Consider the following 19,718-nt stretch of genomic DNA (forward strand, 5'->3'; position numbering starts at 1 on the left):
GAGCCCAGTTAATAACAATGTCACCAATGATGCAAGAAGTAGTAGGTGAGCAAGGGTCTTTGAATTTTGGGAAAGTGTTGTGTTGCATAATGGAGCTTATTTGCTCGGTCAAAACAACTTTATTTGGTGCTTGGCTCTTGTTCTTCCTCTTTTGTGTGCAAAGATCTTTCAAGAATTTGGCGTACATCAGAATTTGTCTAATTGCATCCAAGAGGGGAAGATTAATCTTCACTTGCCTAAACATTTCAATGATCTCATTCACTTTGCCTTATTGTTTTTCAAAAGATTTGGCTAAAAAACATTTTCAAAATATTTTTTCAATGCATTGTCCACACAAGAATTTTTCAAATCATTTCTCAAGTCTTTTTCAACAAAAGGGTCATGCATATGCAATGAAGGAGGAATAGGATCGTTCATGGCCAATTTTCATCAAGAAGGTCAATCCAACAATAGACCTCCTTGGTTTAATGGAGATGATTATAACTATTGGAAAATCAAAATGAGAGCTTTTTTAAGAGGTCTTGAGATCGATGCTTGGAAAGCCACCAAACAAGGTGATCATATTCCAACCAAAATTGTTGATGGTTAAAGTGTTCCAAAAACCAATGATGAGTGGACTCAAAATGAGCATAGGCTTATTCAATGTAATGTCATGGCTAACATAAATCTCTATTATGCTCTAAGCAAAGAGGAATTCAACAGAGTTTCGGATTGTGAAATGGCCAAAGAAATTTCAGATAAGCTTGAAATTACATATGTTGGTAGTAGTCATGTTAAGGAATCTAAAATGAATATGCTTGTCTATATATATGAGTTGTTTACCATGAATAACAATGAAACAATTAGTGAAATGTATTTTTGCTTTATTAACATTGTCAATCCCTAAAAGGCTCTTGGAAGCCAAAAATCACAACACACTTTCTATTGATAAGCTCATTGGTTCCTTGATGGCATACGAGCTAGAAATGAAAGATGGAGAAGGCAACAAAGAATCTCACAAGAAAGATCTAGCTCTTCAAGCAACTACCAAAGAAGTTGAAATTAAGAAAGGTCTTGACAATGAAGAAAAAAAAGAAATTGCACTCATCACCAAAACCGTGAGAAGAGTTCTCCAAATGAAAAAGTACCAAAAGAGCAATTGTCTCGCCCTTAGACCGTGGTCCAGATTGTGAACACAACACATAATTAATCACAGTCTCAAAATCAATGAATATCCCTGTAACCTGTCTCAACCACACATCCACCTATCTATTTCCCTTCACAAAAACAAGACTAAAAATAAATAGATAAGATGCAAATACAACATTAAAGTTTTAAGGTCCAAAATAACATTTATTACATGCCAGAAATACTCTAAAAAAATATAATACAAAACATAGTCTATTATATAGGATAAAACACAACAACACCAGCCCCGACTCTGTCTACAGCTGAGGAGGAACACCCTCCACACCATCCGTGCCATGACCTGAAAAGATATGTATAAAATAGGAATGAGAAACCACAGCTCAGCAGGAATTACTTAAAGTGCACTCTTTAATACCTCCGTGAATCCAAACAAAGAATGGATAAAAGATAAAGGGATCATACAAGCTCAGGGGAAAGCAATATATCATATGAGATTATAAAATGAAGTGTCATGTAATGCCAATGCCAATGCTAATGTCACTGACACCTCTCACTTCCCAAAATCCCATTTCCATCACAAAAAGTTAATGTAATCCGCCCAAGGCTGCTCCCTAGTACCATGAGAAGACAGTTGGTCATCTATCTCTGATACAAGGCCACTCCTTGTGATCATTTTGGGGCTCTAGTGACATAACTACGCATAGAGCCACTCCCTACGTCTCCTCTAGATTCCCATTAACTTCACAGACAAGGCAACTCCTTATCCGGTTTTTGAAATCATTGATTCAATTCCTTTTTCTTTTCTAAACCCACGGATACAAGGCACCTCCTTGTTATTTGGTTTTCAAAACCATTTAATGAAACATTTGCACTTTCCTTTTGATTCCAATATCACCCCCATGCTTATGTGAGATGTATGTACATTTATATAACATGATATATAGATAATGAAATAAATATGGAAATCTCAACTCATATACAATATCATGGTATTGCATTTTAATCCACACCCAAGCATGGTAAATTTAACAGGCTAAGTAATCCATGGTTGTATAACATAAGAAGCATGCCTTCTAACTCACATTTACCACATAACAACATATACAGTGCTTAATAACATTTAAAAAATCAAGTACAAAACTTCCCATATCATAACAACCAATTTTCTAATTTTTAAGTAGCAGCCTATGTTTTACAAGGTCATAACTTTTTCCACAGATGGAATCTAAGGCTGAAATTAGTATCGTTAGAAAGCTTGTTTTGAGATAGTCAATTTAGACTTAAAAATTGCTCAATTTGCACTTAAAACAAGGATGTTATGATCCTTTGAAGTTCAGGTTGCTGTGATTCCAGAATTACGAAAAACAAGTAGTAGCCTATGTTTTAAGCACAAAACACATAGAATTGATTCCTTAAAGGTAAAGGGTGTGAGAGTTGAGTAATCCTACCTCAAAGAAGCTTGAACAATTGCTAAACAATTCAAAACCACACCAAAAAATGGATCAAAATCAGCAACTAGAAGGTGAAGAACACTTTCCTTTATAAAATACAGCCGCACCTCTTCTTTCAACACCCTTTTTGACAGCCCAGAATTAATAAACTGTGGACAACTCTTAACCAAAAGGAAGCTCTCTCTCCCTTAGGAACCTATTTCATTCACACACCCCTCTCATATTCCTAACACAAAGACCTCAAATGAGGCAATATAAAAGTGACTATAAAGAAGAAGCCAAATGTACAAAATTGGTTTTTGCTGAATTGTTTTTATGTCTATCTCCCTCAATGCAATACACAAGTCACCACAAACACTCACACAAAATTTGGCCATGTGAACCCCCATGTGTTAAGCTCATAATTAGTCAAATGCAAGACCAAGCAAAATGACCAAAAAGTCCTCCCATTATTTCTAAATGTCAATTATGTCATTTGCCTAATAAAAGTCAACTTTGCCCTTTATAAAATAATTAAATACCATATATGCCATTTGTAAAACAAAAAGCCAATAATGCCCTTTATGAAATAAACAAATGATATTTATTTAAAATTAAACACATTTGCAAAATAAATCAAAATTTTCGACAATAAATAAAATGCATGAATGCCAACATGTTCGGAAAATGATAAAAATACAAGTCCTCACATTCTTCCCAACATACAAGGATTTCGTCCCCGAAATCAAGTCATACCTGAGGAAGAAAACAAACTCGGATACGCAGAATGAACATCCTGTTCCCGTTCCCACGTAGCCTCCTCAACACTGTGATGTCGCCATAAAACCTTCACGAGAGTCACCGTTTTACCCCTTAACACTTTGTCCCGAGTGTCAAGAATCTGAACGGGTCCCTCCTCGTAAGAAACATCCTCATCAATGTCAACATCAACCCAACTCAATACATGTGATGGATCCGGCTCATACTTCTGCAATATCGAAACATGAAACACATTATGGACCTTGTCCATCTGTGGTGGCAATGCCAATCTGTAAGCAACCTCGCCCACTCGGTCCAAAATCTCAAATGGCCCAATGAAACGAGGTGATAACTTGTCACTCTTTCCAAATTGTAGCAATCCTTTTCGTGGAGAAACCTTGAGAAACACGTGGTCTCCCACTTCAAAGGATAATGGTCGTCTCTGTCTATCTGCGTAACTTTTTTGTCGGCTCTGAGTAGTCAACAACCGCTGTCGAATCAACTTAATCTTTTCAGTGGTTTCCAAGACAATGTCTGGCCCTAAGGCGGCTATCTCACTCACCTCAGTCCAACAAACAGGAGAACGACAAGGCCTACCATACAATGCCTCAAAAGGAGCCATCTCAATGCTCGACTGATAGCAATTGTTGTAGGCAAACTCAATAAGAGGTAAATGATCCTCCTAACTACCACCAAAATCAAGTACATAGGCCCGAAGCATATCTTCCAAGATCTGGATAGTACGCTCCGACTGGCCATTCGTCTGCGGATGGAATGCCATACTGAAATGCAACGGTGAACCAAATGCTGTATGAAGCCCTTCCTAGATTTTCTATGTGAACTTGGCATCCCTGTCCGAAACAATGGACAATGGAACCCCATGAAATCTGACAATCTCTCTGACATACAATATGCCAAGTGCCTCAGTAGACTCTATCGCCTTAACAGGCAAAAAGTGAGCGGTCTTAGTCAATCTATCAATAATGACCCAAATAGACTCATTATCCCTCTGTGACCTCGGAAGTCCTATCACAAAATCCATAGCAATACATTCCCATTTCCACTGTGCTACTGGCAATGGTTGCAACAAACTGAGCTACATCTGCCTTCATCCCATTCCACCAATACTGGCATTTCAAATTATGATACATTTTAGTACCAACTGGATGCACAGTAAAACGAGAAGTGTGAAACTCCCGTAACACATCCTCCCGACAAACCGTAGGAACCACAAGTAAACCTCTGAACTGTAAGCCACCATCCGTGTGTAAGGTCCAGTCCTTTACTGTGTCCCCACCTAAAATCAACTGATGAATGGCAGCTAAATTTGAGTCCTGTCTCTGTGCCTCAATCACCCGTGTAACAAGAGTAGGTTGAACCACAAGACTAAACAGAAAAACTGTCTCATAACTAATATTATCATCACAACACTGTAATCCCATCTCTGTTAGATCCTCCAACATCTTCCATTTTCGAATGGCTAACCCAGCCACAACTCCATGAGATTTCTGGCTTAAGGCATCTGCTACCACATTCGCCTTACCCAGATGATACTGTAAATCAAAATCATAATCTTTCAAATGCTCAACCCATCGCTTCTATCTAATATTCAAGTCCTTTTGAGAAAAAAGGTACTTGAGACTTTTGTGATCTGAGAACACCTCGAATCTCTCACCATACAAATAATGCCTCCAGCTTTTCAAAGCAAAAACAACTGCTGCTAACTCCAAGTCATGAGTGGGATAGTTAAGCTCATGAATCTTTAACTTTTTAGATCCATAAGCCACTACCTTACCACCCTGCATCAACACACAGCCCAAACCATCCCGAGAAGCATCACAAAAGACAACATAACCCAAGCCACGCTTAGGTATCACCAATACTGGAGCTGTAGTCAATCTAGTCTTTAACTCCAGAAAAGACGACTCACAAGCTTTAGTCCAATCAAATCTAATCCCCTTTCGGGTCATCCGAGCAGCTAAGCGAGAAAAGTTCCTCACAAACCTGCGGTAATAACCCGTTAAGCCAAGAAAACTCTAAATCTCGTACACATTCTTGGGACATTCCCAATCTAGAACTGCTTATATCTTTGAAGGATCAACTGAAACCCCACTGCCTGAAACAACATGTCCCAAAAACTTCACCTCTTGGAGCCAAAATTCACATTTTGAATACTTGGCATACAAATGGTGCTCTCTGTAACGACCCACTCCACCATATGGTATGATATTGTCCGCTTTGGGCCTGAGCCCGCACGGTTTTGCTCTTGAGCTTCATCCCAAAAGGCCTTATACCAATTAGAGATGACACACTCACATATAAGCACTTCACCTTTCCTCTACCCAGGTGATGTGGGACTGTACACCCGTAGCTCGCCAGTGTGGTAGCCTGAAAGTGTCTCTCACACCCGCCCATGACACACCCGCCCACAAGGTCATCATACTCTCTTAGCATCTGTAACACTATCTCAGATGGATCTCGTGATCCTCTCGAGATCGTGAATACACCAAAATGTCATCTATAAACACTACCAGAAATTGGTCCAGATATCTGTCAAAGACACGGTGCATCAAATCTATGAATGCTGCTGGCACATTCGTCAAACCAAAAGGCATCACAAGGAACTCATAATGACCATACCACGTACGAAAAGCTATCTTCGGAATATCCTCGTCCTGAACTCGTAACTGGTAGTAACCAGATCTCAGATCAATCTTGGAAAAGCAAATAACTCCCCTCAACTGATCAAACAAATCATCAATCCGCAATAAATGATACTTATTCTTAATAGTTGCATGATTCAATTTTTGATAATCAATGCACAACCTCATAGAACCATCCTTTTTCTTTGCAAACAACACTGGCATGCCCTATGGTGAAACACTAAGCTGAATAAAACCCTTCAGCCTCAAATCATCCAACAGCTTCTTTAATTCCTCCAGCTCTGCTGGTGCCACACGATACGGAGCCATAAAAATCGGTGTAGTACCAGGAATCAAGTCAATCACAAACTCAACCTCTCTTTTAGGATGTAAATCCGGTAAGTCATCCGGAAACACATCCAAGAAGTCACAAACAACTGACGGATAAACTGTCTCCACATCACCATCTTCTTCAGCTAAAATGTTAGCTAAGAAGAAAGCACAATGGTCCCGACCACGAACACCATAACAAGCTGAAACTAGGGAATCACCCCGATCTCCCACAAACACAAAACAATCTCCCTCCGGCGTACACACTAAAACTCTACCACCGAAGCAATCAATCGTCGCACGAAATGATGATAACCAATCCATCCCAAGAATGACGTCAAACCCTGTCATCTTAAGAAGGATAAGATCAAAAACCAAAGTCTACCCTGCAATCACAATGGCGCAATCCCGCACCACTCTGCTCATAACCAATGAACCACTGACTGGCGTATCAATACATAATACTCGGTCCAGAAAACCAACCTCCAATACCGATGCAAGTGCAAATGTGCATGAAATGAATGAATGAGATGCACCAGAATCAAACAAAATCCGAGCCCAAGATCCAAAGATTGGAAACATACCCCTCACTACTGACGGTCCCGAAGATGTCTCAAGAAGTGCATACACTTGGCCCTGGGATATCTGATCCTGTGAACCACCAGTCTGAACCCCGAACTATTGACCAGTCCCTGTAGAAGTACCCCTCCCAGCTGGTCTTGATCCCTGTGAAGATGCAGCTGGCTATGGTGGTTTAAACCCAGACTGTACTGTAGCAGACTGAGATGGTCTCTGTTGTGTACCACGACCACTACCAGAACCTCTGCCTAAGCCACCAGTCCTCCTCGGACAATCCCTAACCCTATGGCTCTGCTGTCCACATCTAAAGCAAGCTCCCGTAGAAAAAGACTACGGATAATTAGACACATAATGGCTACGCTGCTGACATCCGAAACATATGACCTCACTCTTACCTACTCCTGTTGGTACAGAAGTCAAAGGAGTAGGTCGGCTTGACTGCTGTCCTCCAGACTTAGATGAACTCCCCCTCTACCTCTTGCTAAATTGACCCTCAGCCCCTGAACCACTGGCTCGTCTTTGCTTGCACTGCTCCCGAGTCTGATTTTTATCATTCAGCTCAGCTTCAACAATCAATGCCCTTTCTACAGCCTCAGTATAAGTCTGTAGGCACTGTACTACCACAAAAGTCTTAATCCGATAATGGAGTCCCTTTACAAACTTGTGGACTTTATCTGATTCCTTACCTACAATTTCTGAAGCAAAACGAGAAAGAGAAGTGAATCTATTCTCGTAATCTATCACTGTCATAGAACTATTCTGAAATAGAGAGATAAATTCCTTATGTAGCTCCTATCTTTTAGTCGCCGGAAAGAACTTATTATAAAATAACTCTTTGTAAGCATCCCACGACAATGTCTTCACGTCCATTCTATTAGACACTGACTTCCACCATAATTTGGCATCCCTAGTAAAGTTGTAGGTAGCTAACAGAATCTTTACAGAATTATTTTCAACTGCCAGAGCATCAATATGCTTTTCCACCTGATCAAACCAATCATCCGCCAACAACGAATCAGTCCCACCCTCAAACAATGCAGGCATGAGTCTGATAAATGTGGAGATAAGTTTGAGATGTCTTTTTATCTCATCTTCCCCTGCAGACATCACTGGTGGTGGCAAACCCCCATGTCCCACAGGGTGAGATGCAGAACTCTCCCTAGACTGTCCAACTGTAGGCCCAGTCTCTTGGTCTCACAGTGCCCTGGCCTTTTTACGAGGTGGCATACTACAATGAAATGCAAGTCATGCAAGTCAATAACAATGTGACTATCCACAGCCCCAAACTGACTCATAGGAATAAAAGCCTTTAAATACATAGCATGCCTTATCATAATCAGATAAACACGTAATCACATATACACATAAGTACGCTTACAAGGCAAATAACAGATAAACATGTGAACACATAAGACACTGCAAACCCCTACACACAGCTGTAGATAGACCTCTACCCATCGTCCTTAGGTTATAGGAACTATGCTCTGATACCATAACTGTCGTGCCCCTAGACCGTGGTCTGGATTGTGAACACAACACACAATTAATCACAGTCTCAAAATCAATGAATATCCCTGTAACCTGTCTTAACCACACATCCACCTATCTATTTCCGTTCACAAAAACAAGACTGAAAATAAATAGATAAGATGCAAATACAACATTAAAGTTTTAAGGTTTGAAATAACATTTATTACATGCCAGAAATACTCTAAAAAAATATAATACAAAACATAGTCTATTATACAGGATAAAATACAACAATACCAGCCCTGACTCTGTCTACAGCTGAGGAGGAACACCCTCTATACCATCCGTGCCATGACCTGAAAAGATATATATAAAATAGGAATGAGCAACCACAGCTCAGCAGGAATTACTTAAAGTGCACTCCTTAGTACCTCCGTAATTCCAAACAAAGAACGGATAAAAGATAAAGGGATCATACAAGCTCAGGGGAAAGCAATATATCATATGAGATAATAAAATGAAGTGTCATGTAATGCCAATGCCAATGCTAATGTCACTGACACCTCTTACTTCCCAAAATCCCATTTCCATCACAAAAAGTTAATGTAATCCGCCCAGGGCTGCTCCCCAGTACCACGAGAAGAGAGTTGGTCATCTATCCCTGATACAAGGCCACTCCTTGTGATCATTTTGGGGCTCTAGTGACACAACTACGTGTAGAGCCACTCCCTACATCTCCTCTAGATTCCCATTAACTGCACAAATATGGTAACTCCTTATCCGGTTTTTGAAATCAATGATTCAATTCCTTTTTCTTTTCTAAACCCACGGATACAAGGCACCTCCCTGTTATCCGGTTTTCAAAACCATTTAATGAAACATTTACACTTTCCTTTTCATTCCAACATCACCCTTATGCTCATGTGAGATGCATGTACATTTATATAAAATGATATACAGATAATGAAATAAATATAGCAATCTCAACTCATATACAATATCATGGTATTGCATTTTAATCCACACCCAAGCATGGTAACTTTAACAGGCTAAGCAATCCATGGTTGTATAATATAAGAAGCATGCCTTCTAACTCACATTTACCACATAACAACATATACAGTGCTTAATAACATTTAGAAAATCAAGTACAAAACTTCCCATATCATAACAACCAATATTCTAATTTTCAAGCAGCAGCCTATGTTTACAAGGTCATAACTTTTTCCATAGATGGAATCTAAGGCTGAAATTGGTATCGTTAGAAATCTTGTTTCGAGCTAGTCAATTTAGACTCAAAAATCGCTCAATTTGGACTTAAAAACAAGGACGTTATGATCCTTTGAAGTTCAGGTTGCTGTGCTTCCAGAATTGTGAAAAACAAGTAGCAGCCTATGTTTTAAGCACAAAACACATGGAATTGATTCCTTAAAGATAAAGGGTGTGAGAGTTAAGTAATCCTACCTCAAAGAAGCTTGAACACTTGCTAAACAATTTGAAACCACACCAAAAAATGGATCAAAATCAGCAACTAGACTATGAAGAACACTTTCCTTTATAAAATACACCCGCACCTCTTCTTTCAACACCCTTTTTGACAGCCCAGAATTAATAAACTGTGCACAACTCTTAACCACAAGGAAGCTCTCTCTCCCTTAGGAACCTTTTTCATTCACACACCCCTCTCAAATTCGTAACACAAAGACCTCAAATGGAGCAATATAAAAGTGACTCTAAAGAAGTAGCCAAATGCGCGAAATTAGTTTTTGCTGAATTGTTTTTATGTCTATCTCCCTCAATGCAATACACAAGTCACCACACACACACACACAATATGTGGCCAGGTGAACCGCCATGTGTCAAGCTCACAATTAGTCAAATGCAAGACCAAGCAAAATGACCAAAAGGTCCTATTATTTCTAAATGTCAATTATGCCATTTGGCTAATAAAAGTTAACTTTTCCCTTTATAAAATAATTAAATACCATATATGCCATTTGTAAAACAAAAAGTCCATAATGCCCTTTATGAAATAAACAAATGACATTTAATTAAAATTAAACACATTTGCAAAATAAATCAAAATTTTTGATAATAAAATTAAATGCATGAATGCCAACATGTCCGGAAAATGATAAAAATGCAAGTCCTCATAACATCAATCTCAAAAGAAATAGTTCCACCAATGAGCAAGGAAAAAGAGAAGCATCCACTTGTTTTCATTACAGAAAACTGGGGCACTTCAAATTGGATTGCTATGCTTACAAAAATGAAAAGGAACGAAAAAAGAAAGCATAAGCCATGCGTGCTACATGGGAGGATAACGATTCAAATGGATCCGGAAGCGATGATGAACTCAATGAATTAGTCAACCTTTGCCTCATGGCCGATGAAGATGAGGTAAACTCTAATCACGACTCATTTAACTAAGAAACTACTTATGATGAACTAGTTGAAATTCACAATTACTTGCTTGATGCTTTTAAAGAATTGTATGACGAATTAGGCAAAATGGTTCAAAAATGTGCTAGTCTTAAAAGAGAAAAATATATTATTGTTCAAAAACTTGAAAAATCTCTTCTTGAAAATGAGGCTTTAAAAAAGGAAAAAGAATGTGAGTTAGCTAAAGAATTAGCATCTATTGATTTAGTCTCTGAAAATAGATCCTTGAAAGTCATAATTGAGGATCAAATTGAGACTTTAGCTAAGTTTACGAAAGGAAGAGAAAACTTAAATCTTTTGCTTGGTAAGTAAAGAAATGCTTATCCTAAGGATGGGCTTGGATATGATCCTTATAACAAAGATTCCTGTTTGATAAAGGAGAGAAAACCTTTGAACGACTATTTTGTCAAAACTTCCTCTCAAAGTCCAAAATGCAATTACTGTAAAAGACTAGGACATAAGATTAATCATTGTCCCATTAGGCCATGCAAGATAAAAGAAATTTGGGTTATTAAAGGAACTTATATGTTTCTTCCTTACTCCCATGGACCCAAGAAAAGGTAGGTACCTAAAGAAGATTACTTAAATTCCTTTTGTAGGTTTGCTTGAAGACTTCATCATCATCCAAGGACAATTGGTTTCTTGATAGTGGATGTTCAAGACATATGATAGGTGATCGCTCAAAATTTCTCTCTATCAAGACTTACGAAGGAGGAAGCGTTATGTTCGGAGACAACTCAAAAGGCAAGGTCATTGGTGTTGGATCTATTGGTATCTCTTATTCTCTATCTATTGATGATGTGTTACTTGTGAAAGGTTTAAAATATAACTTACTCAGTATTAGTCAACTATGTGATAAAGGATATGATGTGTTATTCAAATCAGATAAATGCATTGTTTAAAAGGATAATAATGAAGTGTTTCATGCTCTAAGAAATGGAAATGTTTATACTTTGCTTTTATATGAGTTGCATGATCAAGATGTTAAGTGCTTTGTATATTCAAATGAAAGTAGTTGGTTGTGGCATAGAAGGTTAGGTCATGCTAGCATGGATCTTATCTCAAAGTTATCTAAAAATGAGTTAGTCAAAGGCCTCCCAAAGACTAATTTCGTTAAAGATAAGACGTGTAGTGCATGCCAAATAGGCAAGCAAATTAAGTCATTATTCAAAAGGAAAAAGGATATAACATCGTCAAGACCACTTGAGTTAATTCATATGGACCTATTTGGTCCAGAAAGAGTAGCTAGTCTGGGTGGAAAACTCTACGCATTTGTCATTGTTGATGATTTCTCTAGATTCATTTGGGTATTCTTTCTCTCACACAAAAATGAGACTCACATTATTTTTTCTAAATTTTGCAAAAGAGTTAAAAATGAAAAGGAATGCAAGATTAAGACCATTAAAAGTGATGGAGGAAGAGAATTTGAAAATCAAGATGTTATTGAAAGAAAGAATAGGTCTCTTTAAGAAATGGCTAGGACTATGTTAAATGAACAAAAGTCCCCAAGATCTTTATGGGCCGAAGCTCTTAGTACCTCATGCTATGTCATTAATAGAGTCATTATTAGGAAACTCCTCAACAAAACTCCTTACAAACTTTGGAACAAAAAAAAAGCCAAACACTGGTTATTTTAAAGTCTTCGGATGTAAATGCTTTGTGCTTAATGACAAAGATAATCTAGGAAAATTTGAACTTAAATCGGATGAAGGAATTTTCTTAGGTTATTCCTCTCGTAGTAAAACATTTAGAGTCTTGAACAAAAGGACCATTGTAGTTGTCGAGTCTATACATGTTGTATTTGACGAATCACCCTTACCCCCTCCTAGATGTTCATTGGATGATAATAAGGATGTAAAGGAGATTGAAAAGAATATTGAGAATCTTGACATAAACAATCCATCTTTTGAAGATCTTTCCAAAGATGATTCAAAAGAAAGTCATCCTCATAAAGTCACACTTCTTAAGGATTGGAAGCAAGTGCTTAATCATCTAATAAATCAATTCATTGGCGATCCATCCGAAGGTGTTAGTACAAGATCTCAAATTAGCAACATATGCAATTATGTAGCTTTTGTTTCCCAACTTGAACCAAAAAATATTCTTGAAGCTGAAAATGATGAGTCTTAGATCATGGCTATGCAAGAAGAACTTAACCAATTTGAAAGAAATAAAGTTTGGAAATTGGTTCCTAGACCTAAAAATAAGTCTATCATTGGCACAAAATGGGTGTTTAGGAACAAAAAGGATGAATCGGGAATTATTGTGAGGAACAAGGCTAGACTTGTTGCTCAAGGAGATAATCAAGAATAAGGAATTGACTATAATGAAACATTTGCTCCCGTAGCTAGGCTTGAAGCTATTAGAATGCTTTTCTGTATTTGCTTCCCATAAAAACTTTAAGCTATATCAAATGGATGTAAAGAGTGCTTTCCTAAATGGTTTTATTGAAGAAGAAGTGCATGTGGAACAACTACCGGGCTTTGAAAAATATGATCATCCTAACCATGTTTACAAATTGTCAAAAGCATTGTATGGTTTAAAACAAGCTCCAAGAGCTTGGTATGAAAGATTAAGTGGCTTTTTACTTTAAAATGGTTTTAATAGAGGAAAAATTGATAACACTTTTTTTACTAAAACCATTGATGGCAGTCTATTAATTATTTAAATATATGTTGATGATATTATTTTTGGATCATCCAATACAGTTCTTTATGAAAAGTTTGCCTCTAGTATGCAAAACGAGTTTGAAATGAGCATGATGGGTGAACTTACATTTTTTCTAGGATTGCAAATCAAACAAGCACTTAAAGGAATTTTTATTTGCCAATCCAAGTATGTTAAAGATTTGCTAAAGAAATTTGGTTTGGAGGAAGTCAAACATGCCGAAACCCCCATGAGTTCATCTTTGAAACTTGACAAAGATGAGAAAGGTAAAGATGTGGATATTAAAAGTATAAAGGCATGATTGGTAGTCTTCCATATTTGACTGCAAGTAGACCAGATATAATGTTTAGCTTATGCTTATGTGCTAGATTCCAATCTTATCCTAAAGAATCGCACTTATATGCCGTTAAAAGAATTTTTCATTATTTATGTGGTACTATTAATTTAGGTTTATGGTTTCCCAGTCATACTTCCTTTGATCTCATAAGCTATTCGGATACCGATTTTGCCAGTTGTAAAATTGACAAAAAAGTACTAGTGGCACTTGCCAGTTTCTTGGTCATTCACTTGTGTCATGGTCATGCAAGAAACAGAACTCCGTTGCTCTATCTACTGCAGAAGATGAATATATCGCTGCTGGAAGCAGTTGTGCTCAAGCTCTTTATATCAAGAGGCAACTTGAAGACTATGGTATTTTTTGTGATCATATTCTAATAAAATGCGACAATACTAGTGCAATCTGCATTTTCAAAAATCCCATTAAACATTCGTGAGCCAAGCATATAGAAATCCGTTATCATTTTCTTAAGGATCATATCACAAAAGGTGACATTGAACTCGTTTTTGTCAATACTGACAAACAATGGGCTGATATTTTTACCAAACCTCTCTAAGAAGATAGCTTTCTTACAATTCGAAGAGAACTGGGGATGATAAATATCTCTAAAATTTGATCCCACTGAGGTTTGTCATCTAACTGGTTATAAAACTCTTTCTAATCGGTAGGATAAGATGAGTCCAGTAACCTCCCATTTAAACTTATCATTCATCTAACTGATTACCAAAACTCATTCTAACCAGTAAAACAAATGGAGTCCAGTAGCGTAACCTTTTTTAACATCTCTTTTCTAACCAGTTACATGATCCTACAAATCCCTTCTAATCGTTTAGATAAAGTAATATAACCAGTTATAGTAGATCAAATCTGAACTAATCGATCAGATCCTGCCATCTAACTGGTTACATGCATTCAAACATTAAATCTCTTAACTCATCTAAACGGTTATAATGAGGGTTCTAACTGGTTACTTTAGATCTAGATCTAAAGTACTTGGGTACTTCTCACCTCCTAACCGGTTAGTTGTTCTTCCACTATAAAAACTATAGTCATTTTCAAGTGTCCTAATCAAACACAACTTCTCTCATACTCGAACACTCAATCATCTTCTTCCTCTAGTCTCGATCTAGTCGCCATGGTTAGGGTTTGAGGTGGTAGTCATCGTCCTAAAAACACACCTATCTGAGGTGGTCATAGTGACCGTGGCTCCGGCAGAGGCACTTCTCAATCCTCTTCCTCCTTTTTCATCGAAGAACCTTCTTCAGGGGAAGAATATAATCCCTCCTCCTCAGCTACTCTACTAAGAAAATGAAAAAGGGTTGAGTCTTAAGAAGGAATATCTCAGGATGATGCTTCAGTTCTTGCCGCATCCTATCTCATCCAGGAAATGAAATTACTGTTTAATACACAATTCCGCAATAGAGGAGTGGCTCAAGGTAGAATTTTTGAAGCTGATTTCTGCATTCAAGAAAACCTATCGTTCTATGAAAAATTCCAAGCAATGCGTTACGATTCCTTTATCGGGATCAAGGAACCCTATTACCCTACCCTCATTCAAGTCTTCTACACTCACCTCACACTCCGAAATGGGTATCTTCACTCCAATGTCAAAGGAGTAAACATAAAGTTTAACTACAAAACCCTAAATTCAATCTTGGGTCTTGAAAACAAAGGGAAGAAAATCTATGCTTATAGATCTGAGATTGAGATTGATTGGTATAGTGAGATGATGGCCGTCATGCATCTTACTCAGAATTTTTTCCGCACAAAGGCATTTCCCCTCACCACCTCTGACTTCACAATTGAAGCACGTCTCATCCACAATGCCTTATTCTACTGTGTCATTCTTCGAGGTAGTGGTAGAACTCATGTATCTCATCTTGATCTTTTCTTGATCTGGTGCATCACATTGGGCATACTGCTCAATTTGGGATACTTTATTTCTTAGCACATTCTCCAATTTTTTGCTGACCCGGATGACACCTCCTCCACTCTTGGCAAAACTGGCAAACTTGCCACCTTGCCCTACGGAATGTTCCTCACTTGAGTCTTCAGGCACTTCAATGTCCCTCTTGACTCAGAATTTTACAAAAAGGACCTCACTCGAGAAGACAAGCTTTCACTGAAAATCTTAAAAAATATGCGGTGTCACAAAATTAATGGAGTCTGGGAAAGACTTCTTGCAGCTCCTGCACCTGAAGCCTTTGCACCAGCAACTGCTCCTCCACCAGAGGACGATCCCTTTCAGCATAATCCATTTGACTTTGCTCATCTTGATGAGCTCTTTCCCGAGGACCCTGTAGAGCCTCAACATCAGCCTTCTTCTCTTGATATCGCTCAGCTCCTTCGTGACCAGCACGCAGAGACTATGGCAGCTATCCGAGCCCTTGGGGACAGAGTCACAGCTCTTGAGACTCGAGCTGATAGTGCTGGGACATCACTTCTCTCTCGCTCCTATGATCAATCATCCGACTTAAATGTCGTCATTCAGTGAGCTATGCAGACCTACGATCTCATTGATCACCGGCTGGCCATCCACAATGCCAATGCCAAAATTATGAAGGATTTTCTAAAATTACTGAGCACATTTAGATCATTCCTCCAGGGTTTGTCTTTCCAGAGCACCACAAGAAGTCCAACACTCCTCCTCCTCCACCGCCACCTCCTAAGCATCGTGACCCTATTGTCGAGATTGTTGATTGATGTGGTTGACCTTCGATTACTTTATGTTGATACTTTTCTTTCTTGTATGGACCCCCCTTACCTTTTTAAGGTGTCAAAGGGGGAGAATAGTGAAATGAATGATGTGTTAACATGATACTTATTTTTGAAAATGCTTAAATGAAATTAACATGAATTATTTTTGCAAAAGTATCTCTTTTAAGCACATTAAAGCTATATTTATCCTATGCTCTATGACAGGGGGAGAAATCTCAAATTTGCACTTAAGATATGTCATATGCTTATTTCCCTTATGTATGAATACATCAATGTTTTGCCATCATCAAAAAGGGGGAGATTGTTGACCCTAAATGTCATTTAAAGATCGTCTAATGATTTTGATGATTACAAAACATTAAGAAGTGTTCTCAGACTATTGTTTACATTGAGCTTACGGAGCAAAGGGATAAAATATGCCAAGCAATTACAACCAAGCAACCAAGACAGAGATACCATTTCAAGAAAAATCAAGTTTACCTCAAGCATAATGCAATCATGATTGCCTTGAAGAATAATGGGTAGATAGATTGGTGAGTGATTAGGATCTTTGTCAAAGTAATTTATGAATTAATTTGAAGCTCATATCTATAGGTTCATGCATCTACTTCAAATACATTTTTCAATATCTTGCACTTAAAAGAAAAATCAAAATTTCCTTACATCTGGTAACCGGTTAGAAAATAACTTTTAACCGAGTAGATGAGTGAAACAGAAAGCATGACCTGATCAAATCCATCTTCTAACCGGTTAGGAAACATCATCTAACCGATTAGATGAACATAGCAGAAAGCTTGATCTTATTAACCGCATCTTGTAACCGGTTAGAAAGTTGGTTCTAACCGATTAGATTAACACGCACAGAATGATGCATCCTTCTATGACCCTTCATAACCGGTTAGGAGAACCCAAGTAACCGATTACCTACGCCCAAACAGAATACAATTTTCTTGGCTAATGATGTAACCGGTTAGAAGAAGCTATGTAGCCGGCTATCTTCACTTGAATAAAATAACACTTTTCTTGGCTAATGATGTAACCGGTTCGAAAAACCTATATAACCGGTTATCATCGCTTAAATAGAATGTCACTTCTCTTGGCCTATGATGTAACTGGTTAGGAAGTCTTCTGTACTCGAGTAGTTGGTATTAAACTGAAAGAGTCCCCTAGCTGATGTAACCGGTTAGGAAGAATCCAGTAACCGGTTAGACAAGATCCAATCTCATTATCTCGAGTACTTTAAATGAGCTGAGACAGATTTGAAACTCTAGTATTTGTTGCTCCAACGGTTATTTACTCATTAAATGCTCCACAACCAACTCCAACAGTCATATTTGAGCAGTTAATGCACTTCATCTTCCTCCTTTCTCTATATAAGGCCAAACATTGATGAAGTAAGTGCGCGGTTGAGAGATAAATTTGAAATACCATTTAAGAGCATTTACTCTAGCATTTTACTGATTCAACCATATTAGACTTGAGCTTCATTTTAATTTATTTATTACTCTAGTCTTGTGAGCTTACATTTGTATATCTATCTTGAGAGAGATTTAATCTTGTATTCGAACTTCAAACTTTTCTACAATCTTGTAAGGGTTGGTGTAACCCAAAGAAACCTAGGAGAAGTGTGTTCTCCTAGCAAGAAAGAGAAGCAAGGGCTTGCTTCATATGAAGGTTTGCACTCCACCCTTAAGTAGAAGCTTTAGTGGATTGGGAAGTCTCAAGAGAGATCTTGAGCTGAGGAGTAGGAGTTTCTGAACCTCGCTAAAATCTTTGAGTCATTGTTTGCAATCTCTTATCCCTATCACTCTTACATTTGTGCTTTGGATTATTTATTTGCATTAAATACATATTATACATTTGTTGATTAGAAATTAAATTTGTAAATTCGAAAATTAGTCATTGACTCGATTTCCCCCCCTCTAGAGTCGATTAGTGTGTAATAGAAAACACCAAAATAAAACAAAAATGGAAAAGGAAAACTTACCCAAAGTTAAGGAGAGAAGTGGAGATGACCAAGAGAGAGAAAAAGAAGATCGAGATTGGGGATGGAGTTTTGGAGCTTTGGGAGATCACCGGAAGTGGGGAAGATGATGGAGATGCGCCGGGAGAGAGGAAGGGTCTTGGATAGATGTGAAAATCGATCCAAGTAACCCTTGGGTCATATTTTTAAAACAGCTCCCGACATGTCAGATCGATCACACTAGTGATCAGATCAATCAAACACCTATCGATCATGAAGGTACTCAGATCGATCGAACCCACAAAATGACAAAATATTTTTAAAATTTTAAAATTTTTTGAAAATTAAAAATCTTTTTAGATTTTTGGAATATATATATATATATATATATATATATATATATATATATATATATTAAATTTGAATTTTGAAATTTAAAATTTAAAAAAAAAAGTCCAAGTCAACGGAAGTGCACAGATCGATCGAAACTCGATTGATCCAACAGGTGGAAACCTGCAGAGATCTTCGGATGATACACAGAGAGATGATTTTTTAGAGTTTCAAAAATTTTTCTCAGTATGGAATGGAGATCGATCCAAGGGAAAACTGGATCGATCGGGGAATACTCAGATCGAAAACTGGATCGATCGGGGAATACTCAGATCGATCTGAGAGAAAGTTCGCACGATACACAAAGTGATGAAATATGTAGAGATTTTCGCATGATGGAACAGAGAGATGGGAATATGATGGGATGATTGTTCGATTGATCGAACTTCTTCTCAGATCGATTGAACATACACTAAATGCCTAATTTGAAGATGGAAGCACATGTATTCCCTATCAAAGTCTTAAACAATGTGTATGATCCCAAAATATATCTAGACGATGTAAGAAATGAAAGAAAAATAAAATAGAAATGAGGGAGGAATAGGGTTGAAAACCCTACGAATCACTAGTGTTTAATGTCTCTAGCAACATGTTGGGCTGTTTTAGCCCGGATAAAAAATCTTGTTGTGCATCCCCTCCTTAGCAGGGTGAAAAGCATTTTGAACCCTACCCAACAAATTGTTCCCTAGAGAAATCATTGGGTTGGATTCAAAAGGAATTGACGGTCCTTGATCAAAGCAATTCTTAGGCCTCCATGCCCTTTCAACACTTGGTTTGTAAATATTTTTCCTTGAAGTCTTTTAGAAAACAAACCATTAGAATGTTCAACATCAAGCAAAGACTCAAATTTTGCACATTCATTT

General features: G+C 37.8%; 1 protein-coding gene across 1 annotated transcript; it reads right to left on the minus strand.

Annotated features, from left to right (window-relative positions):
- Positions 1-1,424: 1,424 nt before the first annotated feature.
- Positions 1,425-6,184, minus strand: LOC132270465 (uncharacterized). The gene is made up of 6 exons (XM_059771642.1): positions 5,823-6,184; positions 5,108-5,321; positions 4,334-4,870; positions 3,580-3,951; positions 3,315-3,489; positions 1,425-1,468 (listed from the first exon to the last, which is right to left on the minus strand). Exons 1-6 carry the CDS (start codon positions 6,182-6,184, stop codon positions 1,425-1,427), a joined length of 1,704 nt encoding a protein of 567 aa, XP_059627625.1.
- Between the last annotated feature and the right edge of the window lie 13,534 nt (positions 6,185-19,718).

Source organism: Cornus florida, unplaced genomic scaffold, assembly GCF_030987335.1.
Source record: "Cornus florida cultivar Cherokee Brave unplaced genomic scaffold, ASM3098733v1 CherokeeBrave_3.0.0_Hap2_Chr08, whole genome shotgun sequence".
In the NCBI taxonomy this organism is placed as follows: domain Eukaryota; kingdom Viridiplantae; phylum Streptophyta; class Magnoliopsida; order Cornales; family Cornaceae; genus Cornus; species Cornus florida.